Consider the following 18,321-nt stretch of genomic DNA (forward strand, 5'->3'; position numbering starts at 1 on the left):
GTCTGTCTGTCTGTCCGTCTGTTTTTTTTCTCTCTCTCTCTGTGTCTCTGTCTCTTTGTGTGTGTATGAGTCTGTCCGTCTGTTTGTCTCTCCTTGTGTTTCTTTGTCTGTCTGTCTGTCTCTATGCCTCTGTGTGTGTGTGTGTGTGTGTGTGTGTGTCCGTCTGTTTGTCTGTCTGTCTGTCTCTCTCTGTCTCTTTGTGTGTGTGTCTGTCTGTCCGTCTGTCTCTCTCTCTGTCTGTCTCTCTCTCTTTGTGTGTGTGTGTGTGTGTGTGTGTGTGTGTGTGCGCGTGCGTGCATGCGTGTGTGTGTGTGTGTGTGTGTGTGTGTGTGTGTGTGTGTGTGTGTGTGTGTGTGTCTCTCTTTGTCTGCCTCTCTCTGTCTCTGTTTATGTGTCTGACCCTCTTTAAAAAAAACAAAAACAAAACAAAAACAACTTCCTTCTTATCTGTTATATGCCTGTTCCCAAGCATTACAGAAAACCACCACCACCACTACCACCACACTCTTCCCCTGCATCCATCCACACTCAACCTCCTCCATCCCTCCCAAGCTCCATCCCTCCCTGCCCTGCCCTTCCCCCCCCCTTCCCCCCCCCCCACACACCCCTACCCCACCTACAAGCAGCCTCACAAACTCAAGACCCCCACAACTACACTACACGACACAGCACAGCAGTACAGTGGGAAAACAAAGAGAGACCAGTACAGCAGCAACAGCAGCAGCAGGAAATGCATATCCTCTCTCCCAGTACTACAACCCCCAACCTCACCACCACCATCACCACCACCACCAGCAGCCCCCCCCCCAACCTCCCCAACCCACCCTCACCCCCACCTCCACCCCCAAAAGTCTGGCACTTTTTGTCTGTTTCCCACACACCCGAAACCCCGCCCCCCCCTCCCCTCCCCCTTCCAACCCGTTTCCCCCAAACTCCTCCCCCCTTGCTTCCCCCCCCCCTCCAAGCCCCCCCCCCTTTCTTCTCCTCCTCCTCCACTAAATCAACCTTCTTTTCCTCTACTCCACCCCCTCTCTTAGCACGTGCATTGCAAAGCAGAGAGCCCCGTTTCCCTCCTGTCCTGTTGTAAGTAAAAAGCAGGCAAACAGCCAGCAGTAGTAAGGAAGTTAGTAGTAAGCGGCGCAGCCATTGGTCGAGGCAGCGAATGCAGGCCATATAAATAGCTCGTGGCGCGTGCAGCGAAGGTGTTGGCATCAGCGGGGCAGGTGTTCTCACAAGCCCGCGTGCCTGTCCCAGCGCTGAGTAAGTCCCCCTGTAGAATTTTTTTTCCTAGTTGCTGTGCTCTCCTTGAGGCATAGCAACAGGGAAAAAAACAACCAAAAAAAAAACATAACCCCCCCTCCACACACACACAAGCTGGTGTGGACAGCGAGGGATTCTCATCCCTTACCCCCTTTGAGGTGCAGCAGAGCCTAGCCCATATCTGCCGCCTGGAACTACCCCGGGTTGGCAGGGTGGTGAGTTGGCTCTGAGTCGTGGGTGGTGATCTTTGTTGTCGTTGGAGAAGACTCCCCTTCCATCCTCAAGATGAAGGCCGTGTGCGTGCTGGCCTGCCTGGCTACTTTGGCGCTGACGACGAACGTGGTGGAGGGCCAGGGTGAGTGGATATGTAGCGTTTCCTCCTCTGTCCTGTCTGTTGTTTGGGTTGAGTATACATGTTCCCGGGAGGGCTTGGTTATTTTATTTTATTTTATTTTATTCTTTTTCTGTTGTTGTTTGGGGTTTGGGTGTTGTTTTGTTGTCGTTGTTGTTGTGCTTGCCTTATGAGGAAGATTTTTTTTTCTTCTTCTACTTCTCTTTCTGTGAAATCAGTACCCGGATGTATGAATTAATTGTGATTTTTGTCTTTGTTTTTTTATGTATGTAATTATGAATATATTGATGAAATTTGATAGTTGAACCTGTTTTGTTTGTCTGAAAAAGAAAGGCAAGAATACACAAACAAATAATTGAATAATAATCAAAGGAAATAAAGAAACGAAACTAAAGCACTTTTTGCTTTTTTGATTCATTATATTGACAATAAGCATTGGGTAACAAAACCAAGGTAAAAAAAATCATAATGACATTGACAATAGAGATGCAGTGAAGCGCATTTCAGTTTGTTAATTTGCAGTGCTAATCGTCTGTTAGTTGGTTTAATTATTTGTCTTAAAAATTGAATCAAATACGTAGACAAAACATGAATCAAAAGACAAAGGGCTCTCATTTCAATGTGTTGTCAGAGCTGGAAATCTCTTCCATATTTTGTGATGCCCACAATGCCAAAGCCTGTTAGCCTTTAGTCTTATTATGTTTCTGACAAATTGTTCAATTTTCGAGAGTATTCTTGCATGGGACATAACTCTTATCTGTCTTTCCATATCTGTTTGTGACGTCTAGTGGATGGTTTGGTGGGTTTGATGAGTTATTTTTATGCCTATGTGTGCGTATGTGTTGAAGGTAGCTGTTAGGTACACGTATGTTAAAATGTATGTATGCACTGTGTGTGTGTGTGTTTGTGTTTGTGTGTGTGTGTGTGTGTGTGTGTGTGTGTGCGTGCGCGTGCGTGCGTGCGTGTGTGTGTGTGTGTGTGTGTGTGTGTGTGTGTGTGTGTGTTTAGTCACATTTTGGTGTGTGTATGTAACATTCATGTAATGTGTTTTATAAACAAAAGTATTTTTGTAAAGCATCTAGAGCAGATATCTGGATAGTGTGCTATATAAGTATCCATTATTATTATTATTATTATTATTCATCTATCGTTTCATGACTTGGATAACATTATACTCTTCTCATTTGGGGTCATGATAACCATTATGTTTGCCTGCTGCACTGTGTCATTTTAGATAGTAATTAACATTGTCATTATGTCCTAGATTAGTATCCTAAATTCTGGGACCTATTTGAACGGAAACTGATGTTCATGCGTTTTGCAAGGTAGGCATATGAGTTTTGCAATTTAAAGAAATAACATGGTGCGTGTAATTGGCTCTTCCAATCCAAAATTAGGTATGCGAAATGACCCATAATCATGAACACAAACCGACACTTATCTCAAGACGCCATGTCTTTTTGTTTATCTTAGAGCGTTTTTTTGTTTTGTTTTGTTTTTGTGGTTAAAAAGATAAGACGGAAAGAAGACGCCATATTTGTGTTTATCTTTGCGTAGTTTTTCGTGGCGTCAAAAACGGAAATAGCGGCTATTTGATTGGCCCGAAGTGAATGCGGACGTGTCACCGGAAACGAATGTTCACACGTGGCAAGATGGATGCACGTCAGTTTAGTGACGGAGTTTGTACAAAAAACTGAGTTAGGTAACCCTCGAAATAAGAGACGAAAACTACTGAAAAATGGTTTCCAACTTTTTCTAATGGCAATATTCAATCCATGCACGATAATTGCCGTTCATTTGTCTGTGGATTTCGGATACTGTTCAATAACCCTCGAAATAAGAGACAAAAACTAATGAAAAATGGTTTACAACATTCACTTTGGGCCATATTCCATCCATGCATGAAAACTGCTTTTCAGTTGTCCCGGTATTAGGATACTGAAATAGGACATTATCGCTTTAAGTTTGCTTGCTTGTCTGTGTCGTTTGAGGTCACGATAATTAGTATTGTGTTTGCATGCTGCACTTGCATTATTTTGAGATCACGTCCTCATGATGATAATGATGATCATGTCTCCTGGACAAGGACCATAGTTTGTCATTATCTTTTCCTATTGCATTGTGCCATTATGACTGTCTACTGCACTGTGAGAGATTATACAATTACCATTGTTTTTCCAACTGCACTATGTCACTAACCTATCCGTCTGTCTGTCTGTCTGTCTGATTTCTTTCCGTGCTTCTGTTGCACACACGCACTCTCTCTCTATTATTTATTCATTTATTATTATTTTGTTTACTTGTCTTGCATTTTTCCTTTCATCGTCTCTTTCTCTGAATGATACAGACAGTGAAAAGTCGCAATATATTCATCAGTGATATGATAAGAAACTATAGGGAGAGCTGGACAGTACAAGCAAGATCTTCAGAGAAGAAACACACCTCAGGCAAGTGTTTCGGCCCCTAACTCCTTACACTCTAAGGGGGCCGGGCCGCACCCAGGTCATGACTCCTGGATGCTCTTTTATTGCCGCCTTCTCCCCCCCCTTCCCCAAACCTGGTCCTCAGCAGGTTCGAACCCGCGCCTCCAGGGTGGTCACCACTTCAGGACTGAGTCACCTTTCTGGCATACGTTTTAACCACTGAGCCATCATACGCCTAGTTTGAGTAGGGAAATTTCATCCTTATGGAGAAAATACCAACAAAAACAAAACAAACAAACAACAACAACAAAACAAACCAAACAAAACAACAACAACAAAAACAACACCAAAAAAGCAATTCTCTTGATGAGGGAATATGGAATTGAAGATATACTATGGAAATGGATCACAAGACAAAGAAATAAGGGATAGGAGGCGGGATGGGGGGTGGGGGTGGAGGCTATGTAGATCTGATGGAGTACATGGCCCTTAAAACTACATGATGAGATCGAGTCAGATAAGGACAGACAGACAAGAGGCATAGTGCAGTTACACATGAGAAGTTGACGCCTTTTTGCCGCAAAAAAAGATTTTCCGGAAGTACGTCACTAGGTCACGTGAGCTATACGGCGCTGTGACGTCTTGGCTCTCTCTCTCTCTCTCTCTCCCTCTCTCTTTCTCTCTGTATTTGTTTTGGCTGCTCAGCCCTGGTGTTCTCCAGCGATTTCCTGTTGCTCCGTGTTGCACATTTAAGGCTTGTTTTAATTCTGTTGTGGTATTTGCTGAAGTCTAATGCTTGTTCAGTTGTTGTTGTTGTTGTTGTTTTATTTACACTTTAGTCCCAAACCCGACAGTTCCTCGACCTTCGGCATTATCGACTAAAAAAGAAACAAACAAAAAACCCTCCAGAAGTGCAGGCAGTTCCGTAGGCTTACACGAAACCTGAAAACGTCTTTTACCTGTCAAAGAACAGATGCCGTCATGTGCGCCAAGAAAAATAGTTTTATTCTCTCCCCTCGCCGTCCCGGCCCCCCTCCCCTGTATATGTATACACACACACACACACACACACACACACACAGCATATATATTACACACACGAGAGAGAGAGAGAGAGAGAGAGAGAGAGAGAGAGAGCATATATATTACACACACACACCACAGACACATACACACACGCACACACACACACACACACCACACACACACACACACACACACACACACACACACACACACACACACACACACAGAGATAACATATATATTATACAGAGAGAGAGAGAGAGAAAGAAGGGGAGAGAGGGAAGGAGAGAGAGAGAGAGAGAGAGAGAGAGAGAGAGAGAGAGAGCATATATATTATATACAGAGAGAGAGAAGGGGAGAGAGAGAAGGAGAGAGAGAGAGAGAGAGAGAAAGGGGAGAGAGAAGGAGAGAGAGAGAGAGAGAGAGAGAGAGAGAGAGAGAGAGAGAGAGCTATACACATTGCTCACACCCGCCCAGTGCCACGTCGGCAGTGGCCCCGTGACTAGCATTCCGACATCTGGAAGCCATTTCCTCCCGCTCTCTCTCTCTCTCTCTCTCTCTCTCTCTCTCTCTCAGTGTGTGTGTGTGTGTGTGTGTGTGTGTGTGTGTGTGTGTGTGTGTTTCTCTTATTTTCCTATTTATCCCTCTCTTCACCCTCTCTTGTCTCTTCTCCCTCTCTTTCTTTTCTCCCTCTGTCTGTCTGTCAGTCTGTCCGCCTCCTTTTCTTTCGCTTGTTCTCTCTCTCCCTCTCTATCTCTCTCTCTCTCGCCTAAACCCTTACTTGATCCCTGTACAAAAAAAAAGAAAGAAAAAAGTTTTGAGTTCAGATTCTCTCTCTCTCTCTCTCTCTCTCTCTCTCTCTCTCTCTCTCTCTCTCTCTCTCGCCTAAACCCTTACTTGATCCCTGTTTAAAAAAAAAAAAAGAAAAAAGTTTTGAGTTCAGATTCTCTCTCTCTCTCTCTCTCTCTCTCTCTCTCTCTCTCTCTCTCTCTCTCTCACACACACACACACACAGACACACACACAGCCCAGCAAAAATAAGAAACTAGGAAATCGCCCAACCTTCTTTACTTGTACCAGTTATCTCAATATTTTTCCTGAGGGGAAGATGGAAGGAGCTGAGAAGGAAGCAATGGGGTGGTGAAGAGTGGAGAGGTAGAGGTAGAGGTACAGAGGAGCTGATACGGAAAGATGGGGAGGGAGAGGGGGTCGTGGGGACCTGGAAGAGGAGGAGGGGGGGGGGAAGGGCGTGGGGGGTGGGGGTGGGGAAGGAGGCTGGCATTCTAGCAGTGCCGCCATCTGCAGGCCAGACTAGCTTGGGTCGGGGTCACGTGAGCTTGCTGGAGGGGGGTTGGGGGCGGGGGGGGGGGGGGGGGGGGGGGGTGAAGAATGGTTGAGGGGTGGTGGTGAGGTTTGGGATGTAGAGATGGCCAGGGTCTCTCCAGTGCCTCCCTTTGTTCTGCAAAGCTCGTTGCAGGCTATTGGGCACCTCTTTCTTCTTCTTCTTGTTGCGGGGAGTGCTGCTATATAACTGCTGCTATTTATAACCCCGCTTGAGGTCTGGTAGTAATAAAGAACCACGGTAGACTGTGTAGAGGTGAAGGAGGAGGAGGAGAAGAAAAAGACGCGGATTCAACTGCACCGGTGGACTCGGTGTTTGTGTGAGTGCACGAAATTAGTTGCCTCGATTCTGTTGGTCGGTTTTTGCTGAGTGCACGAAATTGCGTGTGCCTCGATTCTATTGGTCGGTTTTTGCTGAGTGCACGAAATTGCGTGTGCCACGATTCTATTGGTCGGTTTTGCTGAGTGCACGAAATTGCGTGTGCCACGATTCTATTGGTCGGTTTTTGCTGAGTGCACGAAATTGCGTGTGCCACGATTCTATTGGTCGGTTTTGCTGAGTGCACGAAATTGCGTGTGCCACGATTCCATTGGTCGGTTTTTGCTGAGTGCACGAAATTGCTTGTGCCACGATTCTATTGGTCGGTTTTTGCCGAGTGCACGAAACTGCTTGTGCCTCGATTTCATTGGTCGTTTTTTTGCCGAATGCAAGAAATTAGTTGCCTCGATTCTATTGGTCGTTTTTTGATGAATGCACGAAACTGCTTGTGCCACGATTTCATTGGTCGTTTTTTTTGCCGAGTGCACGAAATTGCTTGTGCCACGATTCTATTGGTCGGTTTTGACCGAGTGCACGAAATTGCTTTCCACGATTCTATTGGTCGTTTTTTTGTTTTTGTTTTTTGTTTTTGTGGTGGCTTTTTTTCTTCTTCACGAGTTGATAAGGTAGTAACTGCAGTCCATAGTTCCGGATTTTTTTAAAAGAAGAAGAAAAAAAAGTAAAATGGCAGTATTATCGTTACGCCACAAAATTGCTTGTCTCGTTTTCTTTTATTGGTCCTTTCTTCTTAAAAAATAAAACAACAACAACAACAACAACAAAAACCCGAAAAAGTATGCAGTTAAGGTTTCTGCAGTCCACAGTCATAAAGAAAAAATGGCAGTAAAGTACTTACTGCACGAAATTGCTCGACACGTTTTCATTGTTAATTTATTTATTTATTTGCTATGTTTTTGTTGCGCGAGTAAAGATTACCACAGTCCACAGTTGCCGTTGTTATTGAAAAAACCCCAAAAACAACAGCACACACAGAACGAATGAATCACTGCCGCCCTCCACATACCCCCACCAAACAACAATAACAACAACAACAACAACACCCCATAAAACAAAACAACAACAAAAAACAAACAAAACCATTCACCAATCAGTCAACAGAGTCAACTTATCATCCTTGTGCTACAGTCTGATCACATTAACTCACTCAGTACGGCCAGTCCTCTCTTCTCCTGTACACAGACCCATCGAATGTCCAGTGGGTGTCTGAATGACCCAACCTTTAGCTTCCGTCGTCAGAACTGTGGTATTCTTTGTCAACATTCACCTCTTCAGTATAAGAGCGTTCCGCTTGCAATATTTTGATGATGGTAATTGGGATGAAACGCTGTTAACGTCGTCTCTTTCGCCGTTCGTATGGAGAGAGTTAAAAAAAAAATCTAGCAATCTAGCAAGAAAATCATGGTAAATAATAAATGTAATACTATATAAAATAATAATAAAAAAGAAAGAAAAAAAGACAAGAACAGCACCCCCACCCCCAGACCTCCGTTGAGGGCTCTCATCTACCTTCCACCGGCACAAAAATCGGTGTCGCAACAGAGTCACTCCCGCTCCCTCCTCCTCCTCATATACATCAGGACCCGTTGTGAACCTCTCGCAAATATATATGTATACACATCTACAGCCTCCATATCTCGCCCCCAACACCCCCTTACCTCCTCTGTCTGTGGTCTAACATCGACACCCATCGAGATCTCCCCCCCCCCGTCCCCCTGCACTCCCCCTATTCTATTTCTATGGTTTAATGCTGACACACACACACACCTGGATCCCCCCCCCCCGCCTCCTCCTATTTCTATTGTTTAACGGCAATACCCAACACAATTCCACTTAATTAGGATCTTATGAAATAAACTTTTTTATGTTTTCCTTTGTATTATAGTATGTTCAGTGGCACCTTTATTTGAAAACCATTCTCTAGTCGCAAAGAATCGGAAATAGCAAGACCATAAAAGTATGCTTGCAACTTTATTTAAAAAAATATACTGCTCTTGTCGCAAAGAAACTGTACACGCTGTCATCCTCAGATCTTAATCACACAAACTGCGTTCAAACAAACTGGTAGAAAAAAAAATAGAAAAAAGCTTTAATTCACCAACTGGTTCGTCGTGTGTCTTATACTAACGTTCACGCCGATTTTGAAGACTTTTTTTTTCTTTGCACTTGTGTGTCTAACCCCCCAGTGTTTTTAGGACTTGCACACCCATCAGTGAGATTTTTTCAATTCTGCTGATCTAACACAAAAACATGTGGTTGGTGCAGTTTCTGGAGCCAAGTTTTCACCTTGCAAACCCTCACTAACGCAAGAAGAGGTTGAAAATGCAGTTTTTGGAGCCAAGTTCTCACCCTGAAAACCTTCACTAACACATGAACAGATTACTGATGCACTTTTTTGGAGCCACATTTTCACTATGTCAACCCCCACTAATGCAAGAACAGCTCGTTGATGTGTACTTTTAGGCGCCAAGCTTTCACCATGTCAGCTCTCACTAACACAAGAACAGGTGGTTGATGCATTTTTGGAGCTACGTTTTCACCCCTGTAATCGATGATGCACTTTGGGAGGAGGATCCCAAGTTTTCACCCGGCTTGCTGTGAATCCCCACCACTGAACTAACCAAAAGACTTCGAGAAACAGTTCCTTAACCACCGCACTTTTGTGTGTGTGTGTCTGTGGGTGGGTGGGGTTGTGGGTGGGTGGGTGGGGGGGGGGGGTCGGATGCGGGGTGAGGTGGCTGGAGGATACAAAATTGCACCCCCTTAACCCCTACCCTTCTGCTTTTCGCAAACAAGGGGGAAGGATCCAAAATTGCACCCCCCCCACTCTTAACCCCCTACCCGATGGGCGTAATAGCCGAGTGGTTAAAGTGTTGGACTTTCAATCTGAGGGTCCCAGGTTCGAATCTCGATAAAGGTGCCTGGTGGGTAAAGGATGGAGATTTTTTTACGATCTCCCAGCTCAACGTATGTGCAGACCTGCTAGTGCCTGAACCCCCTTCGTGTGTATACGCAAGCAGAAGACCAAATACGCACGTTGAAGATCCTTAAATCCATGTCGGCGTACGGTGGGTTATGGAAACAAGAACATACTCAGCACGCATTCCCCCGAAAACGGAGTATGGCTGCCTACATGGCGGGATAAAAAACGGGCATACACGTAAAATCCCACTCGTGTACATACGAGTGAACGTGTGAGTTGCAGCCCACGAAGAAGAAGAAGAAGAAGATGAAGAACCCCATACCCGATCCTCCTGCTTTTCGCAAAACAGAGCATGAATGCAACAACCCCCACCACCCCCACATTCCCCACTTTCCCCTACCAACACCTCCCACACCAAAACACCTACCCCACACCCCCTGGATTTGAGCAACTCCACCTCCTCCAACTACTCCACTACCCATACCACCCCCAGTTACACTCTCTACCCCTCCTTACTCCTCCTACTAGGGCGGGCGAACCAGTGTTACGATGTGCGAACCGGAGCATACATCCGGCAAGGGGAGAGGTTTTTCCCGCACCCTGAAGAGGACCCTTGCCTAGAGTGCGAGTGCCACGCCGGACAGGCGGTGAGGTGCGTGACGCATCAGTGCGCGCCCGTGGACAAATGCCCGGACGGGTCAGTGCCCATAAAACAGCCCGGGGAGTGCTGCGAGCAATGCCCCGAAGAGGCCACCCGAAGGGAGACGTCCCGCCGCAGAGGTACTTGATGATGTCCCAATCCCCGACTCCCCCCCCCCCCAACACTCCCCCCCCCCATCCCTTCCCTACACCCTCCGACCCTCTCCACGCCCACTGTTCTAAAAATAGGTGGATAGCGCATGCCTTTTTCGAGCCCCTTTGCTAACTGAAGCCAGCGGGAGTGTTCAGCCATTTTGCTACTCGTGTCAGTATAGCAAGAAGCGGTAACTTCATATATGTAGCCGAGCGCTCAGCTGGCTACGATGACTGCTTCATGACAAGCTTTCCCTCACTCGCGGCGTCAGTTAAGCTGGCATTCCTGTGTGTACCTCCACAGCAAGTTTGTGCTACATGTCACTGCACCGTTTTCCTGTGATAACTTTGGCAAAGAAACCATTGGCAGATATCAATCAAGACACAACATTTGGCATGTCGTGGGGGCAAGCATAACGCAATTTCATCGAAGATACACGGTTACAGTTAAGAAACTACCACCATGTAGCAGACGACTTCTCAACGGACTGACGGCTGGATACGAGTTGCAATATGGCGTCCCGTTGGCTTCAGCTTTCCTGACCAATGAGCTATCCATCTATTTTTAGAACAGTGCTCCACGCCATCTGCCCCCTCTTGCTCCTTCCTCCCTCCTCTCTCCCTCTCCCCCTCCCTCACCCCCCCCCCCACCCAAGTGCTATTAATTTTCTGCCCTCTTAAATGATAGTGGTTTGACTTTGTATGACATTGAATGACCTTGAATAACCTTGAAGCTATTCTTGTTACCCCACCTCCACCCCCACCCCATCAGTGCTTGCCCCTCCCCTTCCAGATTATCTTTGATGATGCGCTGACTTTGTATGTGACCTTGAATAACCTTGAAACTGTTGAAACCCTAAAATGATCCTGATATCTGTGATGCGTTGACTTGTATTTGACCTTGAATAACTTGAAGCTCCTAAACCCTAAAACAACTCTGATTTAATCATGAAGTGACTTAACATGGAAGTGATATAACCTGAAAATAGCGGCCTTGAAATGCATCTGATATTGTCAGGAAATGACATAACATCGAATCGATATGACCTGAGAATTGCAGGCTGGAAATGCATATGATAATCATGAAATGGCACAACATGGAAATGATATAACCTGAAAATTGCATCAAGCCAGGGCAATGCATAATATTGAACTGAATATTGAACTAACCTTGAAATTGCATGACCAATAAATTAAATGTCCCAGAAACTGAAGCCTTGAACCTGTAAAACTTTAAATTGCTACCGGGAAAAAAATAATCCTCGAAATTACAATCAAAATCTGGAATTGTATAGTCTTGCAGTTCCGTTCATTTTGTATAATACACTTTTTTACGTTCCACCACCACTTGCAAAAGAAGTATAATAATTAACAACAACAACAATAACAAAAACAAAATATCTGTAATGAGGATACAATGTAACTGAGAATGAATATCTTGCATATAAATGATTTCTTCTGTCCTACCTACCTTTCTTTATTTCATTCTTAAGGCTATAGTGAATAGATATCAATCAATTTTGTTTTCTATTTGTGTGTTACGTTTTCTTTTAAACCTGTTTGATATCTATCTATCTATCTATCCATATATATTTTTTTCCAAACAGGTATGACCTGTTAACTGGCATTCATTACTTACCATCAGAGTTACAGTGAATATATGCAGTCTCTTTTCTTTTTTTTTTTTTTTTTTTTCCCTTTGTCGTAGTCGTACATATCAAAGTTAACAGTTTCACACACATACTCCTTTCATTGGACGTATCGTCCTCACCATTTCATTGGTCATGCTGACAACCAATCATTGCATGATGACTCTATTCACATCATGGATGTAACCAATCATAGTCTTAACTCTCTCATACCTCGTATTATTGGCTGCACGCTGAGCCAATGAGTTGCTTGAAACTATATTTGAATCATCATCCGACTTCTCATGTCACAGCTCTGGCCTCGCCGTGTCATTGCACGATTTCGTGTTCATCTTGCAGATTTCTGTTGCGTTTCAAACAATACAGAACAGAAATATAAGTAATAAAAACGAACCATCTTTTATGTAGTGCATAATCGTGCACAACTGATGCACTTCATACTAACGCCCTATATACACACCCATCCCACCACCGCTCTCCCCTCCCTCCCCTCCCTCCCTACACCAAACAAGTGTCTCATAAGTACTCATAAACACTGCTCTCTCTCTCTCTCTCTCTCTCTCTCTCTCTCCAATATGTCAGTTTCCCAATTGTTGTGAGTTTTTGTTCACTTATGAAAGGTTTGCCTGAAATGTGTCTTACAAATGTTGTGAACGAAAATGTTAAATTTTCTTTTGTCTTTTTTCTTTCTTGCAGCTTCGTCTATCAATGAAGTGTCCAGGGTAAGTGATTCTTTGAAATAGTGGGAGGGGAAGGAGGGGGTATGATTCGAGGTGGAGTGGAGAGAGAGTGTGGGGGTAGGGAGAAGGAGAGAGAGAGAGAGTATTAATTATTCAGTCACTGATGTTATATTTTTATACTGGTGTTGTTCGTTTTTTTTGTTTTTGTTTTTGTTTTTGTTGTTTTTTTTTTACTGGGGGATGCTTATCAAGTGAAATAAACATCAAACTATCCATGTATTTGGAAATGTTTTAATTGTTTTTGTCATGTTAAATACTTCAAAATATCAAAGCACTGAAATATTTGAATACCTCATTCCTTCTATCACGTGAAGCACTTCAAGTATGAAAGTATTAACAATAGATCATAGCATCTGTCATGTGAAATGTTTTCAAATATCAAAGACACTAACTCGAAAGCCAGGAAACTGGTTCCACTCAAAGCCCCTATAAATTATAATTATGGTGATATTGATGATGGTAGTGGTGGTTATTGTTTGATGTTTCAGGTGATGATGTACGAAGTATTTTGCGTGTTGGTATATGTATACCCATGACATTGGCTGTGATTATAATATTTTTTTTTCTGTTCTCTTTTCAGGGCGAAACATCATCTGACTCTGTGGTATGTGTATCTATCTTTTGTTTGTTCCTTTTTTCTGTCATTTTGTCTGTCTGTCTGTCTGTTCAGTCATCTTTTTCTGTCTGTCTGTCTCCATCTCTCTTTGTATCTGTGTCTCTCTGTCTTTCTGTGTCTCTGTCTCTGTCTCCCTCTGTCTCTCTACCACTGTCTCTGTCGCGGTGTTTCTCTCTGTTTCTCTGTCTCTATATCTGTATGATTGTCTAGCTGTGTGTGTGTGTGTGTGTGTGTGTGTGTGTGTGTGTGTGCACGTCTGCGTCTGTGTGTGTGTGTGTGCGCGCGCGTGTGTGTGTGTGTGTGTGTGTTTATCTCTCTGTGTCTCTGTCTGTGTCTCAGTCTGTCTCTCTGTATGTCTGTCTGCCCCTCTCTCTCTGCTTCTCCATCGTATCATTGTCACACATTAGCGGAGTTGCACAACTGTTTCAATAAACTCCATTGATAGACGAAGAAGAAGATGAAGATGATGACGATGATTGTGATGGTGATGATGTTAACGATGATGTCGCTAAAGAAGAAAAAGAAGCAGCCTATGATGATGTCGATGATGACTGTGATTATTGTAAGGATGATAGTGATGATGATAATCATTGTGACGACGACGATGATGATGATGACGACGACGACGACGATGATGATTGTGATGACGATGCTGCTGCTACTACTGCTGCTGCTGCTGATGATGATAACGATGATGATAACGACGATGATGATTGACGATGACGCCAGTTCTGTGCCGTGTTCTGACAGAGACCGGTCCAAAACCAGCAAGCAGGAGGAGACAAGGCTGCCCCAGCCTACACTGGAGGTGGTGGTGGCTACTATTCCCCTGTGAGTGGATGCTGCCACGTTGATAGTGGCGGATGAAAGTTTTTTGTTATTGCATTTCATGGTTGATTGGGTTTTTTTTGACTCACTTGTGTAAACAAAGTGAGTGAGTGGATGCTGCCACGTTGATAGTGGCGGACGAAAGTTTTTGTTATTGCATTTCATGGTTGATTGGGTTTTTTTTGACTCACTTGTGTAAACAAAGTGAGTGAGTGGATGCTGCCACGTTGATAGTGGCGGACGAAAGTTTTTGTTATTGCATTTCATGGTTGTTTTGGGGTTTTTTTTTGACTCACTTGTGTAAACAGAGTGAGTGGATGTGGCCACGTTGATAGTGGCGGACGAAAGTTTTTGTTGTTGCATTTCATGGTTTTGGGTTTTTTTTTAGTTTTTTTTTTTTACTTACTTGTGTAAACAAAGTGAATCTATGTTTTAACCCGGTGTTCGGTTGTCTGTGTGTCCGTGGTGAACTTTAACATTGACATTTTCTCTGCAAATACTTTGTCAGTTGACACCAAATTAGACATAAAAATAGGAAAAATTCAATTCTTTCCAGTCATCTTGTTTAAAACAATATTGCACCTCTGGGATGGGCACAAAAAAAGAAAGAAAAAAGAAGCTTAATTATATGCAAACTGCATTTACTGTTATATTTATATTTTTTGTATTCTCTAAACTTGGCACTTTGATCTGATATTCTGACCCAACAACAAGAGCAGTCATTATTATCTTTTTTTTGGTTCAAACAGGAACTTCTTTTGCTAAGCATGGAAGTTTTATTTATTTTGCAAACGTTTTGGTGCAGGTAGTAAAAAAAGGGAAATTACTCTGTAATTAATGCTAGGGGAGTTAATTCGCTTTAAACTGATCTTTCTCATGTTAAACATTACATTTTGAAATTATACACAATACATAAAAAGCTTGGATTTTGTTTTCAGTGTATCACAAGTGAGTCTTGAAGGCCTTGCCTCTCTTGTTTTATCTATAGCTCAGTCAGTGCTCTCTTGTGAATTTTATGTTTGTTTTGTATCCATAGCTCAGTCAATACTGTCTGGTATGGTGAAAGTGAGTAGATAAACTATGTGGAGTGATGGCCTAGAGGTTACACGTCCTCCTAGGAAGCGAGAGAATCTGAGCGCGCTGGTTCGAATCACGGTTCAGCCGCCGATATTTTCTCCTCCCCCACCCACAAGACCTTGAGTGGTGGTCTGGACGCTAGTCATTCGGATGAGACGTTTATGGAGGTCCCGTGTGCAGCATGCACTTAGCGCACGTAAACGAACCGACGGCAACAAAAGGGTTGTTCCTGGGCAAAATTCTGCAGAAAAATCCACTTCGATAGGAAAAAACAAAACTGCACGCAGTAAAAAACAAACAAACAAAAAAACAACAACAAAAAATGGGTGGCGCTGTAGTGTAGCGACGCGCTCTTCCTGGGGAGAGCAGCCCGTATTTCACACAGAGAAATCTGTTGTGATAAAAAGAGAAATACAATACAAATACAATAAACTGTGATGGAGCTAAGTAACGAAGCTGTGGTGAAACGGATATATATATATATATATATATATATATATATATATATATATAATAATAATAATAATGGATACTTATATAGCACACTATCCAAAAATCTGCTCTAGGTGCTTTACAAAAACGCTTTTGTTAACATAATACATCATATCTATGTTACATACACACACCAAAATGTGACTACACACACACACACACACACACACACACACGCTGCGTACATACATTTTAACATTCATGTGTATCTAACAGCTACCCTAACACATACGCACACATAGGCAGGCACAAACTTACATAAACACACAATACACATTCATATATATGCATGTAGTTATATATATATATATATATATATATCTCCACATTTCTTCCCCTGCACTCCACTCTGTGTGAGTGGCGGAGTGAGTGTCCACGCCTTGTTGTGAACACTTCTCATTCCGTCGGACTTGTTGGGGGAAAATTGTGAATTTTGCCAAAGTGGGTTAACAAAGGTGAAACTAAGTAACTCAAACTATGATGAAACTAGGTGACAAAAGTATACTGGAACTAAGTAGCTGAACTATTGTGTAACTAACTAAAAACTCTGATGAAACTTGAGTAGCTGAACTATGGCGAACTTTAGTAACTGAACTAAACCGCGTGAAACTAAACTATGGTGGAAGTAAGTATTTAGCTCGATGAATGATTAAATGAAGGACGGACTTACTGACTTTATGCCAGACTGACTGACTGATGTGTCGATTGGCTTGTCGAGTGAGGTTTGTAAATTGACAGGCTTGTTATCATAATTTATGCAGGGACCCGCTGGACCCCGTGGACCCCCCGGACCCCCCGGTACTGTTGTAAGTATTGCCACGTGGACGTTTTGTTTGTTTGGTTGGTTGGTTGGTAGGGAGTTAGTTTTCCCTTTGCTGCACGGGGCTGTGTCTTATTGAACAAGGAAAGACGGACAGACAGACACTCACATACAATACAATACAATGATGGACAGACACTCACATGCAATACAATACAGTACAATACAATACAATGACGGACAGACAGACACTCACATACAATACAATACAATACAGTACAATACAATACAATGCAATGACGGACAGACAGACACACACATACAATACAATACAGTACAATACATACAATACAATACAATGACGGACAGACAAGACACTCACATACAATACAATACAATACAGTACAATACAATACAATACAATGACGGACAGACAGACACATACAATACAATACAGAACAGTACAATACAATGCAATGCAATGACGGACAGACAGACACATTCAATACAATATAATACAATACAATACAGTACAATACAAATGATGGACAGACAGACACTCACATACAATACAAAACAATACAATATAATACAATACAATACAATACAGTACAATACAAATGACGGACAGACAGACACATACAATACAATACAGTACAATACAATACAGTACAATACAATACAATGCAACGACGGACAGACAGACACATACAATACAATATAATACAATACAATACGGTACAATACAAATGACGGACAGACAGACAGACACATACAATTCAATACAATACAATGACGGACAGACACTCACATACATTATAATGCAATGACGGACAGACAGACACTCACATACAATACAATACAATGCAATGACGGACAGACACTCACATACAATACAATACAATACAATGCAATGACGGACAGACAGACACTCGCATACAATACAATACAATACAATGCAATGACGGACAGACAGACACTCGCATACAATACAATACAATACAATGCAATGACGGACAGACACTCACATACAATACAATGCAATGCAATGACGGACAGACAAGACACTCACATACAATACAATACAATACATACAATACAATGCAATGACAGACAGACACTCACATATACAACACAGGGTCAACCTGGCTTGTAATCATGAGAATTAGGTCATTGTTGATGATTGTTAATCGCTTATTGTGATTGTTGGTGTGTTTAAGTGTCAACCGTCGTTGAAGATTGTTGATCGCTTGAAAGGTTGTGACTGTTGGTATGTTCTAGGTCAACGTGTCTTGTAATAACAAGAAACAGGTCATTGCTGATGATATGTTGATCGCTAAAAGGTTGTGAATGTTGGTGTGTTTAGTGTCAACCCTGGCCTATAATCGTGATAATCAGGTCATCGTTGATGATATTGTTGAGATCGCTAGAAGGTTGTGAATGTTGGTGTGTTTAGTGTCAGCCCTGGCATATAATCATGAGAATTAGGTCATTGTTAATGATATGTTGATCGCTAAAAGGTTGCGAATGTTGGTGTGTTTAGTATCAACCCTGGCTTATAATCGTGATAATTAGGTCATCGTTGATGATATTGTTGATCGCTAAAAGGTTGTGACTGGTGGTGTGTTTAGTGTCAACCTGGCATGTAATCATGAGAATTAGGTCATTGTTAATGATATTGTTGAGATCGCTAAAAGGTTGTGAA

The 18,321-nt window shown here is 42.9% G+C and overlaps 1 protein-coding gene across 3 annotated transcripts in view; it reads left to right on the top strand.

Moving 5' to 3' along the window:
• The first annotated feature begins 1,195 nt into the window (after positions 1-1,195).
• LOC143276707 (uncharacterized) overlaps positions 1,196-18,321 on the top strand; it is a 74,344-nt gene continuing 57,218 nt past the window's right edge. For 2 of the 3 annotated variants that reach the window (XM_076581343.1, XM_076581345.1), the window contains exons 1-6: positions 1,196-1,615; positions 10,191-10,442; positions 12,800-12,825; positions 13,424-13,447; positions 14,210-14,290; positions 16,618-16,662. In XM_076581343.1, the coding sequence (XP_076437458.1) occupies positions 1,546-1,615; positions 10,191-10,442; positions 12,800-12,825; positions 13,424-13,447; positions 14,210-14,290; positions 16,618-16,662 (498 nt within the window). In that variant the 5' untranslated portion in view covers positions 1,196-1,545. The remainder of the gene's footprint in view (positions 1,616-10,190; positions 10,443-12,799; positions 12,826-13,423; positions 13,448-14,209; positions 14,291-16,617; positions 16,663-18,321) is intronic. The other variant, XM_076581344.1, reaches the window with a different exon arrangement.

Source organism: Babylonia areolata, chromosome 32, assembly GCF_041734735.1.
Source record: "Babylonia areolata isolate BAREFJ2019XMU chromosome 32, ASM4173473v1, whole genome shotgun sequence".
In the NCBI taxonomy this organism is placed as follows: Eukaryota; Metazoa; Mollusca; class Gastropoda; order Neogastropoda; family Buccinidae; genus Babylonia; species Babylonia areolata.